The sequence below is a fragment of the Bidens hawaiensis genome, unplaced genomic scaffold (genome assembly GCF_021521415.1).
Source record: "Bidens hawaiensis isolate Kalapana, Puna unplaced genomic scaffold, B.hawaiensis_p1.1 tig00007279_1, whole genome shotgun sequence".
Taxonomy (NCBI): Eukaryota; Viridiplantae; Streptophyta; class Magnoliopsida; order Asterales; family Asteraceae; genus Bidens; species Bidens hawaiensis.
Genome location: NW_027491504.1, coordinates 418,950 through 435,689, shown reverse-complemented (window position 1 = coordinate 435,689; position 16,740 = coordinate 418,950). Strand labels below are relative to the sequence as shown.

The following is a 16,740-nucleotide window of genomic DNA, read 5'->3' as shown; positions in this document are numbered from 1 at the left end:
CCAGATGTAGCGAACAAGAAGGATAGTTGCAGTTAATTAGGGTTTCGTCTTCCTCGCCGGAGAAGGTGACCGGAGATGGTGCCGGATTTAAGAAAAAAGGGAGTTGATGATGAATTACAAATCCGGTCAAAATCCAAACTTCCGGTACTGTCTTCGGTCATCAAAACAGCTCTCAAGAAATCGATGAAGTTGGGAGGTACAAATAAGATGAACAGGGGCAACAGTTTTAAGTGTTTGATGGTGCTGGTGGCGAAGCTATGGTGGCGGTGGTGATGGTGTTTGAGGAGTGGTTGTGATATGGTGATGGTGTGGTAGAACATAGAGAGAGAAGGATGAGAGAAGGAAGTGGTTGTGGTATGTGGTATGATGATGGTGTGGTGATGGTGGTGGCTTAGAGAGAGAAGGAAGAGAGAAAGGAGGAGAAGGTGTTATCATTTGCAGGTACAGACGAAAAGACAAAAATACCCTCACATGCGCCTCACGTGAGGGTATTTAACTGAGTTTTTCTAACCCAGTTAGCGTAAAGGACATAACGTGTAGGAAAAAAATGTTTAAAGGATACCGCCTGCAAGGAAACTTAAAAAAGGACACGAACCATAATTTGACTTTTTTTAAAGGACAAAATTTGTAATTCTGTCTAATTTATAATGTAATATACTGTATTCTACAATGTTGTATGATAAGATCTATATCTTGGTCAAAGATGTTATTGATAAAGGGGGAAAGTGAGTAAATGAGATGCTGAAGATTAGGGCCGGTTATTATCAATTAGCTAAATTTTAGGGCCAGTTATTATTCTGTTGATGCTTATTTATATCTTCTGTTCTAGTATTAGGAGAAGTCAATGTTTATGTTTATGAATTTGCTTGGTTAAAATTCTTGTAATGGAGATCTAATCCTTCTCGAATCGGATTAATTGGAGAATAGCTCATCAGGAATCGGGACAACTATCCTTTAATTTATTGTTTAAGTTTTGGTTTCCATCATTGTAATTGAATAATAATGCCCAGATTGAATTCATATTCTTATCTTAGTCTCATATATGGTTATAAAATGTATTTTATACATGTCATATATTTGTTATCTATTATTCGTCGAGTTTGCAGGTACGAGGCATGCATTTTTATGATCTTAGGTGATAAAAAGTTACCACTTGAGGTGGTCTTACCATAACTCGGCCTTAAGCCCACCTAAAAACTAATATGTTTAGTTTTGATATAAAACAGTTGGGTAATCGAGCGTATCACCAAATGTCATACGCGTCTTAAACCCCTAAAAAGTTTAGAAATTAACCTTATACTCGGTCTCATACCCAAAAGTCCCCTCCATTATTTGTTTCAAATATTTCGAGTTTCGTATTTTCATACTAAACATTTCTTTTCTTAACACTAGTTATACAATATAAAATTTCTGTTAATGGCAAGTTGGCAACTTGTACTTTTGGGATGGATATGTTAGCATTATTATTTTACGTTCAACTAACGAGACAAATATGTAAAATATTCTTTTAGTGAAAATGAATTTATAATTTGTCATATTTAAATATAATTGCATTAAAATAATTAGTGGTAGGTTATAATTCAAATTTGAACTCTAAAGATACATGAAAAATTGATGAGTTATATAGTTACATATAAGTCAAAGTTGACTTCCAAAGTCATGCTAAGTTTAACGGACGAACACGGACATGATTATACGTTTTGAAATTAATATGTAATCGTTTATGTTTGTTTGTTCATTAGAGTCATTTATGTGTGTCTATCCACTAATGTTCAATAGTGTCTGTTAGTGTTCGTTTGTCCATTAATGTCTGTGTGTTCGTTTACAATATTAACGAACGGACGCAAACAGGCACGGACAAACTCAATTCTTTAATGGACGGACATGGACACGAATTTTCGTTCAGTGGAGTGTTCATAAACCGTCCGTTTGTTCAACAAAAGCTTAACAGACAAACACGGACAAGGTCTTGTCTGATTCGGTTCAATCCGTTTACAACGCTAACTGCCAGCATGGCATCCACCACCTTCGCCAACACCTATAGCACTATCACTCTCATCAACATCGACATCCATCGTCATTGCCATCATAAAAGCATGTATATCATATGAACGCATTTTGATATATTTATTTAAAGCAATATTCTACGAGGTTTTATGATTAAACGTGTAAAGAAAACCTTTACATTTATAGTTATAAGACGCGTTGATAATTCAGTGCATTTGTCTTTTTCTCATGTATTATGATAACTTCATTTAAAGAAACACGCGTAATCCAAATTTTGATAAAAATAAAGTACATACACGATAAAAGTCGTATATGGCTAAAAACAAAAAACTAGAATGTGTGTTATATTTGTACGTGATACTTTTATCCATTCCCAAAATATAAATAAAATCTTTTTACCTGATTTCAGATATAGAAGTTACGATCTATCGGTATGGTGTTCCGTGCTTGTCCTCAAAATCTAAGCAGTTAATATGGAACAATATCGGATATCAATTAAGGACCGATATCTAAGATATCGATAATCGTAGTGAGATACCGGTATGATATCGGTAATTTTAATATCAAGTAAAATTTATATATATATATATATATATATATATATATATATATATATAGTGTAAGGTTAAAATGAAAACCTACTTGAGTTGTGAAAACCCGCGAAAACCCTATGTAACATCGTGTTTTTTTTTTGTTACATGTAATATATGTTGTAACATTTAATACAAAACATCAAAACATAAAAAAAAATGTTTTGCTATTTTTTAACATTTTTTTACTAATTTTTATATATGTTTTCAGGAAAGAGAAAACGTTATATTTATATTTACATTTTTTATTCACTTTAATTGTGGATCACAAGATTTAAACATTAATTAAAAACATATGGTTGAGAATGGGTTTCTAGAGTTTTCACAACTCAAGTGGGTTTTCATTTTATACTTAGCCTATATATAGGGGAGGGATATTTTGAGAACCATGTTGAGTTGTAAGAACTTAAGAACTCAATTCTTGGCCACACATTTAATTAAATGGATTGGAATATGTGATTGAGATAAAATCTGGCAAAAAAGTCAAAGTAGGAGAGAGAATAAAGATGTAAGTGGTTACACTAACTTTTACGTCCGTTACACATGTGTAAAAAGTTGACTCGGTGCGTAAAAAATTCTGTAATTTTTTTACGTGTATGTAACTTACATATATTACGCATGTGTAAAAAAAATTCGAAAAAAAATCTTTACACTGAGTTTTTTCGAGTTCTTAAAACTCAAAGGGGTTCTTAGTTGAAATCTCTCATATATATATATATATAACATTTTAACACTTATAATTCAGATTAGTCTCTTACCATTAACAATTAACCTTTTGCAAATTGCAAAACACTAACAATCGTGGCAAGTAAGAATTGATTAAAACTTAAAACACTAATATGAACACTAAAAGTTGATAATTAACACTTAAATCACTTATATCGGAAATATCGGTGATATATCATTCAAATATCAGTCCAATATCGGTCAATATCGCTGATATTATCGGTACCGATATTCTGACCGATATTTTGACTGATATTTTGCCAAGGGACAGATAACTGATATATCATTGATACGTCGGTGATACATCGGCGACTGCATAGCTCAAAATTAAGATGATGAGTTTAAATCTTTACAAGTGCAAGAATAAAAGAAAGTTTAGGTGAAAATTTTTGTTTATTGAAAAAAATTATATCAAGAAACATTAATATGTATGTAGTTCAAAACATTTGTTATTAAAATATTATTTTTATAAAAGTATAGTAAGAAATAAAGGAGTATTTTAGTAGATATCCCTCTTGTCAAATTCTTTCTTATTAAAGTTAGATGTAATTTCCTGGTAGGTTGCTTTGCTTGAGTTGACCGAAGGCAAGGTCGACTGTGGGCCCATGGGTTGAGAACACAAGACATGTGGGGAATCTGGTTTTCGGTTAATGGACCCGCACAATCAATTATGACTTTATATTTTATTCTTATATTTAAAATTATATAAATTGTGATGACTTTAAGTTGTCTTTGAACAAACCAATTTCTTTTAGTATTAGAAATGCATGTACAAAATTGCTAATAGATGATTATGTATGTTTGAGGTGGTGATAGTTAAGGTTTGAGATTTTTATGATTTTATGTAGGGATGAGATGGTATCGTACATCTATTTTAAAGTACACGTATCAAAAATCAGTAAATTTGGGTAGTCGTGTCCGTACTGAATTTTATGGTATGAGTACTTTACTTGCTTTGGTATTATTTTGTTCTTTTTTTAAAAAAACCTGCACTAAACTTGGTATCGCACGGGACCGACAATCATTTATCTATAATACCAAAACCGTAATATCACAACTAAAACATAATAACACAACCAAAACATAATATCAAAATAAAAATGAAATAAATCAACCATAATATAAAATCCACTCACAATCAAGTAATGGGTACCAAAACATATAATCGTCTAGAACTAGGGATTAGATTTTTCTATAGATCGATGAAAAGATAGGAAGATATAAGGCAATTAGATTTTGAAAAGTCAGCTTCAAAATCAATCCCTCTCTCCTTAAGCGTCCCTTGCTGAGCCCCAACCAAGCCCCCTTCAACGCCCATAATGATCCGTCTAATAGATAGCCTTAAACAAATGCCCATTTCAAACTACATACATTAGTTAAAATTAGCACCTCTAATAAAATACCAAATAAATAATTTTTTCATCAACATAGCATATTCAATCACTAGGTCCGTTTATGCATTATGCTATTATTATACACATTAACATACAATAATAATAATAAACATCATCAAACATTACGTTTAATTAGTTTCAAAATTTCACTTTACATCAAATTAGATCTTTTTTTTTGTTGTTAAAAGAATGCCAGCCTATTTGATATTTTCGTAAAACTATATTGATTTTTATTAATTACAACTATTGCCTTTTGGTCACTGCCGGTCTCAACTAATGAATTAGCTACTAACGGTCTCAACTTTTAACGTATTTGTTCTTAATGGTCTGCGACTAACAGAATCCTAACGCCGTTAGTTTCAGGTCGTCGGAAAAACGTTTTTGGCCGGAAAGCCAAATTTGTTGCCGGAAAACACCACCTGAACACCGCAATCACCACCAATTGACTCACCTCCAACCTACCACCATTTGAGCACCATCAACCGATTCTGGCGATGGTTCTAGGGTTTCCGGCAACCTCAACAATTAGGGCTTTTACTAGAAAAAGATTCCTAAAGGTCCGATACAAAGTTACCAAGATGCTTGGGGTGAAAAAGTTGAGTTTTTAGGAAAAAGTTTGAGCTTTCCGACCAAAAACCTTTTTTCGACGACCTGAAACTAACGACATTAAGATTCTGTTAGACGCGGACCCTTAGAAACAAATACGTTAAAAGTTAGGACAGTCAGCAACCAATTCGTTAGTTAGGACCGGTAGTGACCAAAAGACAAGTTGAGATTAATAAAAACCAATTTACCTTTTGTAAAAAGGTAACTCATATGTGATCTCTAATTCATAAAAATTGAAGTCAAACAAAGTTGAATCTGCACAAGATCTTAGGTTCTGTTGGCCAACATCAACATGTGCCATGATCATTTTGATTTTGTCAAATGAAACCAATGTGCATAGCAGAAACAATCAAAACAAACCTTATAAAACTAACAAGTCATTACACATTATTAATCAAACCTTCAACTGTTTTTCTCAGCTTCATCAAAATTTCCAACCGAATAATGTCAACGTTATATAAATCCATTACCTTTATAAAACGGAATCATTTTCCAGAAAGAAAAACAACCTTACAATTTTTGCTTCGAGACAAGCTTTTATGAACCGAAATGGTCGCAGATTCAAACATAGTAACCGGTGAATGTGAAACCCCTTCCGACGATTTCACCAGCACAAAACCACGCAAAGCATTCGAGCCCAAATAAAGTTGCGACCCCGACTTGTTCAACTTGCAAATCTTTCTTGTTTTTCCATAGTTCCTTCACGTGATTCACTTCCTTCCAGAATGCCTCGTTACGTGCAGGAAGACTGCAAAAAGCATAACCGAATCAGTCTTTAGTTTTTTTAACGAGACATTTTTTACTTCCATTTATTAACAAAAATTAAAAAATGTCTACATTTTTCATAAAAATGTCCATTTCGGTTGCTTTATATAAGAATAATGCATATAGAGACCACCCGCGTATATATCTTTTTTATTAAAATCACTTAGACTTGTAAACGAACCGAACGAACATGAACGTGGCACATGTTCGTTCGTTTAACCTCAAACGAACATGAAAAATTAAACAAAGAAGATTTTTTTGTTCATGTTTAATTGTTAAAAAAATGTACACATTCAAGTTCGTTTATGTCCGTTAGTTAATAATAAACAAATGGTTCAAGTTCGTTTTATTGTTAAAAAAATGAACGTATTCAAGTTCGTTTATGTCAAAAAAACAAACGGTTCACGAACGTAAAACGACGAACATAAGTAAACATAGATGAACAAAAATGATTGAACTAACACCAATTGAAAATAGCTGTGAACAAAAATATTTTGGGACTAAAAATTAATAAAAGTATTTCAAATTGTAATGGGCCTAGAAATTTAAGTAAATATATTAACGAAAGTAAACAAACTTAAAACAAAAGTAAACTAACGAACATAAATAAACGTAAACGAAAATAACATAAATAGCTGAACATAAATGAACGAATGTAAGTCGTAAATGGACGTTCACGAACATAAACAAAAGGACAAGGCACGCGTTCATGTTCGTTCTTTTAACTAAATGAACAAAATGTTTTGTTCATTTTCGTTCATTTATTAAATAAAGTTAATAAACGAACCTAAACGAACTTCCCGTTGAATGGTTCATTGAGCATTTGGTTTTATTACAGGCCTAAAGATCACCCATGTATCGTAAGTTGTAAGTAATTTATAGGCCACCCAAGTATTTATCAAACCTCGTTTACACCAAATCCAACAAGAAACTATAATGGAATATGGTAAAATGATAAGAACAGAGCACCCTAGGTTTTCTGAACCAAATATTTGCCTTTTGATGGATTTATACAGGGGTATTTTTCTCTTTTCTTGAAACATTTGGTGACCTAATTTAGCATAAATGAAACCACATGCATACTCGGGTTGCTTTAATGAAAAAGGTTGGAAACATGGGTGGCCAAAACATACATTGCATAAGCTTGTTTAAAACGAGCCAAAGCTTCACTTATCGGGCTCGTGCTGAGCTGGTTAGCAAGCCTAAACAGCCTATTTCTTACATTCGGTTATTATGTATAATTATGATAAAAATAACTATATAATATTATATTCTGGGGATAAGCATCATTAAAGAACTCATAAATTATTTAAGAACTTGAAGGAACCCTTGAAAACTAACGTTTTTTATAAAATTTTTTGTATGTTAACATTATTTGAATGTAGTTTTATCATTTTTTTATATTTATATTTACGATTACAATTCTGAAAATTAGGTTTTATACATATCTATGTTTTTTTACACGTATAAATTTGTTAGTACATAAATTTTACACATATGTAAACTTGTGATTAACATATGTAATCAAAATATATATAAAATATGATAAAACTACTCTTAAATAATGTTAATATATAAAAAAAATAAAAAAAAATGTTTGGTTGTTAAGAGTTCCCAAGAGTTCTTAACTTTTTTAGAGTTCTTAAATAATACCAACCCTATATTCTGGCATGCATAAAAACTATAATTAAAATTTAAAACACGTATAAAAATAATTATAAAATGTATATAAATTAATCAACAAATAATAAACTAGTCGAGCTCGAGCTCAAAAAGTTACTCCCAAGCCTGAGCTTAAGCTTGAAAAATTACACATGAGTTGAGCTCTCGTACATTAAATGAGCCAAGTTCAAACTCAAACAAGCTCGGGCTCGGGCTTGGTTTGTTGACACCGCTAGAAAGTAAAATAAGAATTATGATAAAATAAAATGCTTGACCTGGCAAGACGAGTGTAGAACAACTGTTTGGACAACTCATTGCACTTCTCAACAGTGGCTGGTTCTTGAATATACTGTTTGTTTTGCTCCAACAATTGCTTGTAATAAGTGGTTCCATGTTTCGACAAGAACTCCGAAGCTAGGGTTGCCTTTGATTGCAATTGTTTTAGTTTTGATGCCATTTTGTCTGCAAATAACACTAATTTAACAATCAAAACACAAATAACAATCTTTCAAATAAAAGTTGCAGCTCGAGGTGGCAATTCCTGACACGAAAAAAAACCAGATTTTGGGTTGGCTGAAACAGACTGTTTTCTTAAACAGGTCAACCCGAAAACGACCCGACCCGTTAGAGTTTTAAATAAGTTAATATTTTGATTTCAGAGATGAAAAGTTCTAAAAATTAATTTAAATATTCTGATTTTTAACTTTTCGTATAACTATTAACATTTAAAAGTTAAATTAATTCCTTTATATAATTTTATCAATTCATCATTCCCATTCATTTATTCTAATATCGAGCTAACTATATAAACCCAAGTTACAAAAAGATTTCATATGAATCGGAGTAAATAAATTTTATAATGAACATAAAATGGGTCGACCTGAACACAATACGATTATTAGTGGGTCGACCAGTACACGACACGAATAATTATGCGGGTCGGCAATCGGTTAGGGTTAAATAATACAACCCGTCAACCCAACACGATTTACACCCCTACTTGCAGCCATTTAATTTTTAGCATTTTACTTTTTCTAATTCTCTCAGTCAAATTGTCAAAACTCAATTAACCCAACCCAATAGAACCCGAACCCGAAAAACTCGTGAGTCGTGACAGATTCAGGTCAGGTTTCGGGTTTAAACTAAAAAATCCCAAACCCAAAAAACCCGAACCCGAAAAAACCGTGAGAGACTCGGGCCGCTTTTCGTGTTTAAACTCAAAAAGTGGGCCGACCAGTACACGACACGAATAAGTATATGGGTTGGTAATCGGTTAGTGTTAAATAATACAACCTGCCAACCCGACACGATTTACACACCTAGTTTCAGCCATTTAATACTCGAAACCAGATTAACCCAACCCAATAAAACCAAAACCCGGAAACCTCGTGACAGATTCAGTTCGGGTTTTGGGTTTAAACTCAAAAATCCCAAACCCAAAAAACCCGACCTGAGAAACCAAAAACCCGAACTTTTACCCCAACGTTTCGGGTCCAAATTGAACAAACCAATCAACTAACCAATAACATTCAATTAATCCCAAAACACCAACAGCGCTTGCTTCGGCTCGTTTACACCCACTCGTTATAATTTTCAGCATTTTACTTTAAAAAAAAATTATTTATCTGTCAAATTCTCGAAACCCAATTAATCCAACCTGAACCCGAAAAAACCCGAACTTTCAACCTGAACCCAAAATCAAGAACATTAGCCGCCAGCAAAAGAAAAAAAACCCGAACATTAGCCGCCAGCAAAACAAGATTCGGGCCACCTTTTGGGTTTAAACTCAAAAATCCCAAACCCAAAAACCCCTAACCCGAGAAACCCAAAAAACCCGAACTTTCAACCCGAAGTTTCGAGTATAAATTAAACCAATCAATTAATTAATAGCAATCCGAAACCCTAAATCAAGAACATTAGCCGCCAACAAATAAACAAATTCATACATCAAACAATCAATATATAATAATAATAATAATACAATCAAAATCTAACATGAAATGATAAACAGATCTAAGCAATTTGAATCAAAACCCTAAAACCCAAATCGAAAAGGGTGTTTGAGATTGTGGTGATAATAATAATAATAATAATAATATGTGGATGGATTGAAGAAGATAAAGAGAATGATTAATTACCCCAAATTGTGTTATGAAACGATGGCTGATTAGGGTGTCTGCAACTTCAAAGCTTTCGGCTTTCGTTAGATGAGACTCGTGGAGTGAGTGTGTGTTTTGTGGAAATTTATTATTATTATTATTATTATTATTATTATTATGAGGAAGGAGGGTATTTTAGTCTAACATTTTAATATCAAAACCTACTTACGTTTATTTTAAAAACCCACTTACATAAAACCCACTTACATCTTCACTCATCTCCTACAACCACCACCACCCCACCGCCACCACAACCGTCACCCACCGCAACCACCTCGTCAGAAAAGTCCAAAAAAACACAATGGAAAAAAACACAATGAAAGAAAACACAATGATAAAGACACAATAAAAAACACAATTGTATGACACAATGTAAAAAACACAATGGAAAAAACACAATGAAAAGAAAACACAATGAAAAATACTATTGCATAACACAATTTTGTAAAACACAATTTATAAAAACCCATTAATTTTTTTTTAATTTTTATATTACAATATGGTACTCATATAAAAGATAAAAAGACACTCGTTATTATGGTGAATTTGTTTTTCAATAAAAACGTCGTAAAAAAAGTTATGGACATTTTAAAATGATGAGAGAATTTGGCATGTGTCTTGCATGTGAAGAGAGAAAGACAACAAATATATTATTCCTTTTACCAAATTGTGTTTTACAAAATTGTGTTATACAATAGTATTTTTCATTGTGTTTTTTCCATTGTATTTTTTACATTGTATCATACAATTGTGTTTCTTATTGTGTTTTTATCATTGTGTTTTTTTTCATAGTGTTTTTTTCCGTTGTGTTTTTTACATTGTGTCTTTCATAGTATTTTCCATTGTGTTTTTTCAGACTTTTCCGGCAAGGTGGTGGCGGTGGGTGACGGTTGTGGTGGCGGTGGGGTGGTGGTGGTTGTAGGAGATGAGTGAAGATGTAAGTGGGTTTTATGTAAGTGGGTTTTTGAAATGAATGTAAGTGGGTTTTGAGATTAAAGTAAGTGAGTTTTGATATTTAAGTGTTGACTAAAATACCCTCCTTCCTAGCCTTCTTAGGAAAATCAAACTTCTTATTTGAACCTAACCCTTATTATTATTATTATTATTATTATTATTATTATTATTCGGCCACATCATTTAGTTTTAGTGTCACTAGGGTGCCGATGTAGAGGTGGGCAAATAAACCGGTTAAACGAACTGACCCGAAAATCAAACCGAAACCGAACCGGTTTGAAACCGATTATGTAGAGACCAATTTGGAACCGATTGAAACCATAGGTTCGGAACCGGTTTATTATTTTTTCCACCAAAACATATTCCAAACCGGTTAACCGAACCGAAACCGGCTAAAGCCAGGCAAAAACCGATTAAAACCCGAACCGAAACCGATCGTAACATGGTAGGGAACAGGTTTTAACCCGAACCGAAACCGGTAATAAACTGGATTTGACTTTTGTTGACCAACCGAATCGATTTCAACCCAAACCGGTTTTGAGTTTTAAACTGGTTTGTGCACCTCTATGCCGATGTGGTAGCCCATTTGAATGATTCGTTGACTGTTTAAACAAAAATAACATGTTACACGTACACATTGTGTGGGGAACTCGGCAATGAACTTGAATGTGAAAACGTGGATATATAAACACACGGTGATGACTATTAGTTCACCATAACAAGAAAAAGGTTTATCTTAATATTAAAAGAAATTGGTTGGTATCGGTTCGGTGCAATACTGGCACTCGGTATATCAACGGGTAAAGAAAACCCCAAAAGAGTCGTGTCAAAAGGATATTGAAACATGTTTTTCATCAAACGAAAACCTTAAATACAATATTACTAACGATTTTGATGGTATAGATATCGATACCAATGTGTTTTGGTCGGAATCGGTATGGGATTGATATTTTCGGGACGGTATCAATTCGGTATGTCATGGCATTACTACCGTGCCAACAATCTCTAAAGCTTACGATAAAAAAAGAAAGAAAAGAAAAGAAAAAACTCTATTGCAAATACAATTCCGTTTTAATGGTGTGACGTAGATAAATCTAAACTCTTCGTAGCAACATACTCGAAAATGTCGTTACTCAAAAATTATAAAAGTATCTTATGTTAAACGTTATAAAAAATAAATAGCCTGAATATATAACATAAAGACAATAAAAAAGTATGTGGCAAGAAAAAAATGAATGACAAGTCACAAGTTAAAACCATGAAAAGTTTGGAGGTCTAACCAACCACGAAACTTTGGTGAGCATGTAAACTGTTTATCTAGAAAGGTATACAACAAAAATAAATAAATAAATAATTTTGATCCCTGTGATGAAACCTTGATATGCTGAAAGCAGTCTATAAAAACTTAACATAATCTAGACACTCTATTTTTAAATTTATAAGTCTACTCTCCTAATACTAGACCACTAGACAAGCAATTGTACCTATCGATTGTAGTAAAGCCTAATGAAGTCCGGATATCGAACCCAAATGACACTAGCGTCACCTAAACTAGACTCTGACTAAAAGCTTAATGATTTTATTGATTGGGCAATTAACTAATTAAGACAGAACTGACACCGACACTAACAAACTTCAACACTATGACCTAGACGAACTCAAAGATAGGATAAACACTACTTAGGTTTAGAATCATACTTTTAACTCTTAGATTTCTCTCGGCTATGAAAATTATGATGGGACCGGGATCTTAAAATACGACACCCTTAGATAACCTAGTGGATCCCTGATCATTCTCTGGGTGTGACCTAAAAGCAAACTCTAAGTGGCGTTTAAACTTACCGGCTGGTCGGATTACCTGTCAGTCTCTCCAACAATAATAAAGTACCCTAAAAGAGAGATTACTCGTCGGTCTCCACTATCTCAATACACCAAAAAGTGCAAGGGGTAACCTAAAAACAATCGATAAACACGGAATTACAATGAAACTAGGTAAATCTAGGGAAACCTCCTGGCAGAGTGTTTAAACATGAACTCTTAACCTCAAAGATAACCCGACTATCTCACTTGTCAGCTATGTAGATAGGTAGAATATGAAGTTCTAACCAATCACCAATCAATGCTCCTATGTGTTACTACGTCTAGCAAAACCATAAAATAATCACAAACACACAGTAAGCGACCTAAACATGTATCTATAATTGAAATACATTCAACCAAAAACATGCGGAACAAAGAAAGACAACAAATCAGACCTAAATATGCATACACATCATAACAATTGTAATCTAGTTCTTTACTTTAGCATTAACCAAAAACTAAGATCCAATAAGCCGATAAAAATCCGTAAATCACAAAGTAATTATCAAAAACCTAGGTAGAACGAGAATCTAGCCGATAATCATCAAGAACAACAGCAAAAATATAATAGTTAAGCACATACATGTTCTGGAAATAGAAGATAACGCAAGAAAAATTGAATAAATGAACCAAGACTCGCTTAATGATCAATCTCGTGCACCGGCTTCAATATCGTGATCCAAACACTCCCTTGCTCCAAAATCGCCCCAAGGGTCCCTGAGGGATGGCGAAAGGTTCAATAAATCGATTAGGGTTAATAAAATCATTTATATAGGGTTTATAAGATTTTTTTCCGACATATGGTCCTCTGAGCCATGCGTAGGACTTCTTTGTGACATTTGTCAATTTCGGGTTATTTTATACTTGTATTCTTAATGTAAACCCGACCCGTTTTGTATCCCGAACCTTTCGATATTATCAAAATGATGAATTATATGTTAAATATTTGTTTTATAGTTGTTGGATAAAAAAAAACACCCTTTTCTGTTCTTAAAATTCCCCGAAAACGCTCAAAATGAACTCCAGGGACTAAAACTACCAAAATGGAGACTTGAAGGACCAATTTGTAGTTTGTGCTTTCTTGGGTCTATAACCAACCCATTTTCATGAAACACCCTTTATGAAAGACCCATTAAACTTACCCTATATATACACACCCATCTTCTTCATTTGTGCTTGCTCATTTCTTCATTTCTCTCTCAAATTCTTGAATTCTAAGGTTGTTCTTCATAAGCTAATATTTCATTTTAACTAACTTCTCAATACTTAAAGCTTGATGTTATAACATATATATAATATACACTCCTTGTTTACCTTCGGTCTTTCAATTCTCCGGTCTCGGCCGGTTGAAATGTTGGGCTAGTAAGGCAAGGTTACATGGAGGACTTTGTAGTCATTGTTTATATATTTAACAAATCTAACCATATAACTTGTTATACTTGCTTAACTTCTATATATTTTAGTTTATTGTTCATATTTATCAAGTTCCATGGTATTGGGTATGTGGTGACTAGCCTCGGTTTCATCCCGAGTTGAGAACCGAACCAAAAACCGAACTTTTGTTTAAAAGCATTATTGTTAACTTTTTGAATGTAAAACTTGAGTATTATTATTTATAAGTTATTTTATAAGTTCCATGGTAATTGGGTATGTGGTAACCATCCTCGGTCTTATTCCGAGTCAAGGACTGAACCAAAAACCGAACTTTTGTTTAAAAGCTTTATTGTTAACTTTTTGAATGTAAAACTTGAGTATTATTATTTATAAGTTATTTTACAAGTTCCATGGTAATTTGGTATGTGGTAACCATCCTCGGTCTTATTCCGAGTCAAGGATCGAACCAAAAACCGAACTAAACCGAGTTCACTCGCTTAAGACACACAAGTGTGTTTTTAGCCACCAAAACTCATATTTTTCTTCAAGATTATATTTTAAATCAATGTTAGTTAATTTCTAAACATACTTGGCATGTCGGTAACCAACTTGATCTTATAACAAGTTCGAACCGATAAGGTCGTATACTCGCTTAACGAACGTTAAGGTTCTTCACAATAGAACTACATACTTGGTTAAGTCTATTTTGATTTTATTGGGTTATCTCATAACATTTATTATTTTGGGAAGTTAACTGTGAGCTTGGTCAATTATCAAGTCTCGAACCGACAAACCCGAACACTCGTTTTGGTATTCTTATAACCAAGGGTTTTACAATATCGCATTTTAACCCACATTATTACTTAACATAGGTTGAGTAAAAAAAGAAAAAAACTAATGAATAGAATACCGAGACTCGGTTTCGAGTAAACTTATTTTACAAAACTCGTTTCTTTAATTTCTCAAATATTTACATTTTAAATCCTAAACTTTATTTATTTACTTTATTTGTCATGTATTTTATTTTAAACCCTTCCAAGACTACCTACTAACACAAGACCCGTTTAATACAGGTCTTGCTCGTTAAACCGATCTCTGTGATTATTCACGACACTATCTTTCAAGTTACTTGTTAATGTGAGTACTTTTTCATCCCCCGTTTTCCATCTTTCGTTTTGGGGGTGACATTGCATACTTATTCAAATTCAAATGATTTATACTTGAGTCTTAAACCACAACACGTATTGTATATGTTTACTTAAATAAATGCTCGATTTGGTGTTATATGCTTTAAATGATTATGTGCAAATTCTTGAATGCTAAGGCGGGTAGCCTCATCAAAGTATGATCATACATTAATTCCGAGTATATATGGCATCCCCATATAGAAAGGTGTCGTCAATGTATTCTTATTGACAATTTCATAATTGTCGTCAATGTATTCTTATTGACGGTTCGTCAATGTATTCTTATTGACGGTTCGTCAATGTATTCTTATTGACGGTGTTATTATCTAAATTGTTGCTATTATTTTTTGTTTTCATATACTAGTTGTGGATTTCATACTATATACTTATTGTCCAAAACTATGAAAATTGTTCACCAACCTTCGTGTTGACAAACTCTATTTTATGCAATGTTACAGGTTTGATGTTAGCTTGATTGGATTACTTGAAGAAACTTATTATCTTGGCTTTAGGATATTATAAAATAAAAGAACAAGTTATTTGTTTATCTATCTATTTGGCATTTTGTATGAACAATTGTTGTGTTATTTATTGATGATATGGATTTAAATGAGTTGCTTAAATATTGTAACTTTATAGTGTCATTGTGCAATGAGCAATCATGTCGCGCCTCGACGTTTCCGCCTTCATTGGTCGGGGTGTGACATTCTTTTGTTCTCCGAGGGGTCACAAAAGACAAAATAGTCGGGTTCCAAGTCTGAGCATACCGAGCCGCACGTAGGATGAAGCTCCACCCTCCGCGCCGCGCGGGGGACTTGCCAAACCATATTATTATATTATGTTATTTGTTTCGCTCGTAGAATCTTTGTTTTAGCTTCGTTTTCTTCCTCGTTTTTTCCTATGTATTCGTATTTCAACCCTCTATCATATCCTCTTCTAATATCTTCATTTATAATCCATTTGTATTTTCTACTTTTCTTCTTTCACTCCCAGGCATTCTCCGGAGTGCTCATTTCTTCATGATTTAGTTTTGTTTTTCGCTCCTTCCATGCATGGTGTAACATCCAAATTTTTGTTGAAATATTAAATGACGGAAAGTTTTGTTATTACCTGTGTGTCGTTAAGTTAGTCGTGTGTTAAATGTTTGGATAAGGATTTGAAATGGGAATGGAGAGTGGGTGGTGAGACCCATAACACACTATATAAACCCAACCCACCCACCATTTCACTATTTTGTCTCCCTCCCCACACACTAAAAACACACACACACACTTCTTCTCTCAAACAGCTGGATCCAAATCCGAGCAAAAGGAAGGTGAATCTTGTGTTCAACGTCATTGAGCAACAAGAAACGTTTGGAAGATCCTGCGTGTTGTCCCGATCTGAACTCGAACCCGAAGCAAAAGGTAGGTTTTGGTTTAAATGGTTAAGTTTTATGGTTAGAATCGGCATGCAA

At 33.3% G+C, this 16,740-nt stretch overlaps 1 protein-coding gene across 1 annotated transcript; it reads right to left on the bottom strand.

The window, feature by feature from the left end:
* Positions 1-5,710: 5,710 nt before the first annotated feature.
* LOC143634936 (uncharacterized) lies at positions 5,711-9,946 on the bottom strand. The gene is made up of 3 exons (XM_077102889.1): positions 9,889-9,946; positions 8,026-8,212; positions 5,711-6,071 (listed from the first exon to the last, which is right to left on the bottom strand). The coding sequence occupies exons 2-3, from the start codon at positions 8,205-8,207 to the stop codon at positions 5,885-5,887; spliced, it is 369 nt and encodes a 122-aa protein (XP_076959004.1). The 5' UTR covers positions 8,208-8,212; positions 9,889-9,946; the 3' UTR covers positions 5,711-5,884.
* Positions 9,947-16,740: the final 6,794 nt, after the last annotated feature.

Bases quoted from the DNA above. Each gene is read 5' to 3' on its own strand.
- LOC143634936 (XM_077102889.1), bottom strand. From the start codon at position 8,207: ATGGCATCAAAACTAAAACAATTGCAATCAAAGGCAACCCTAGCTTCG. The intron at 6,072-8,025 runs GTCAAGCATTTT...TGCTTTTTGCAG, and splicing joins TTCTACACTCGTCTTGCCAG to TCTTCCTGCACGTAACGAGG.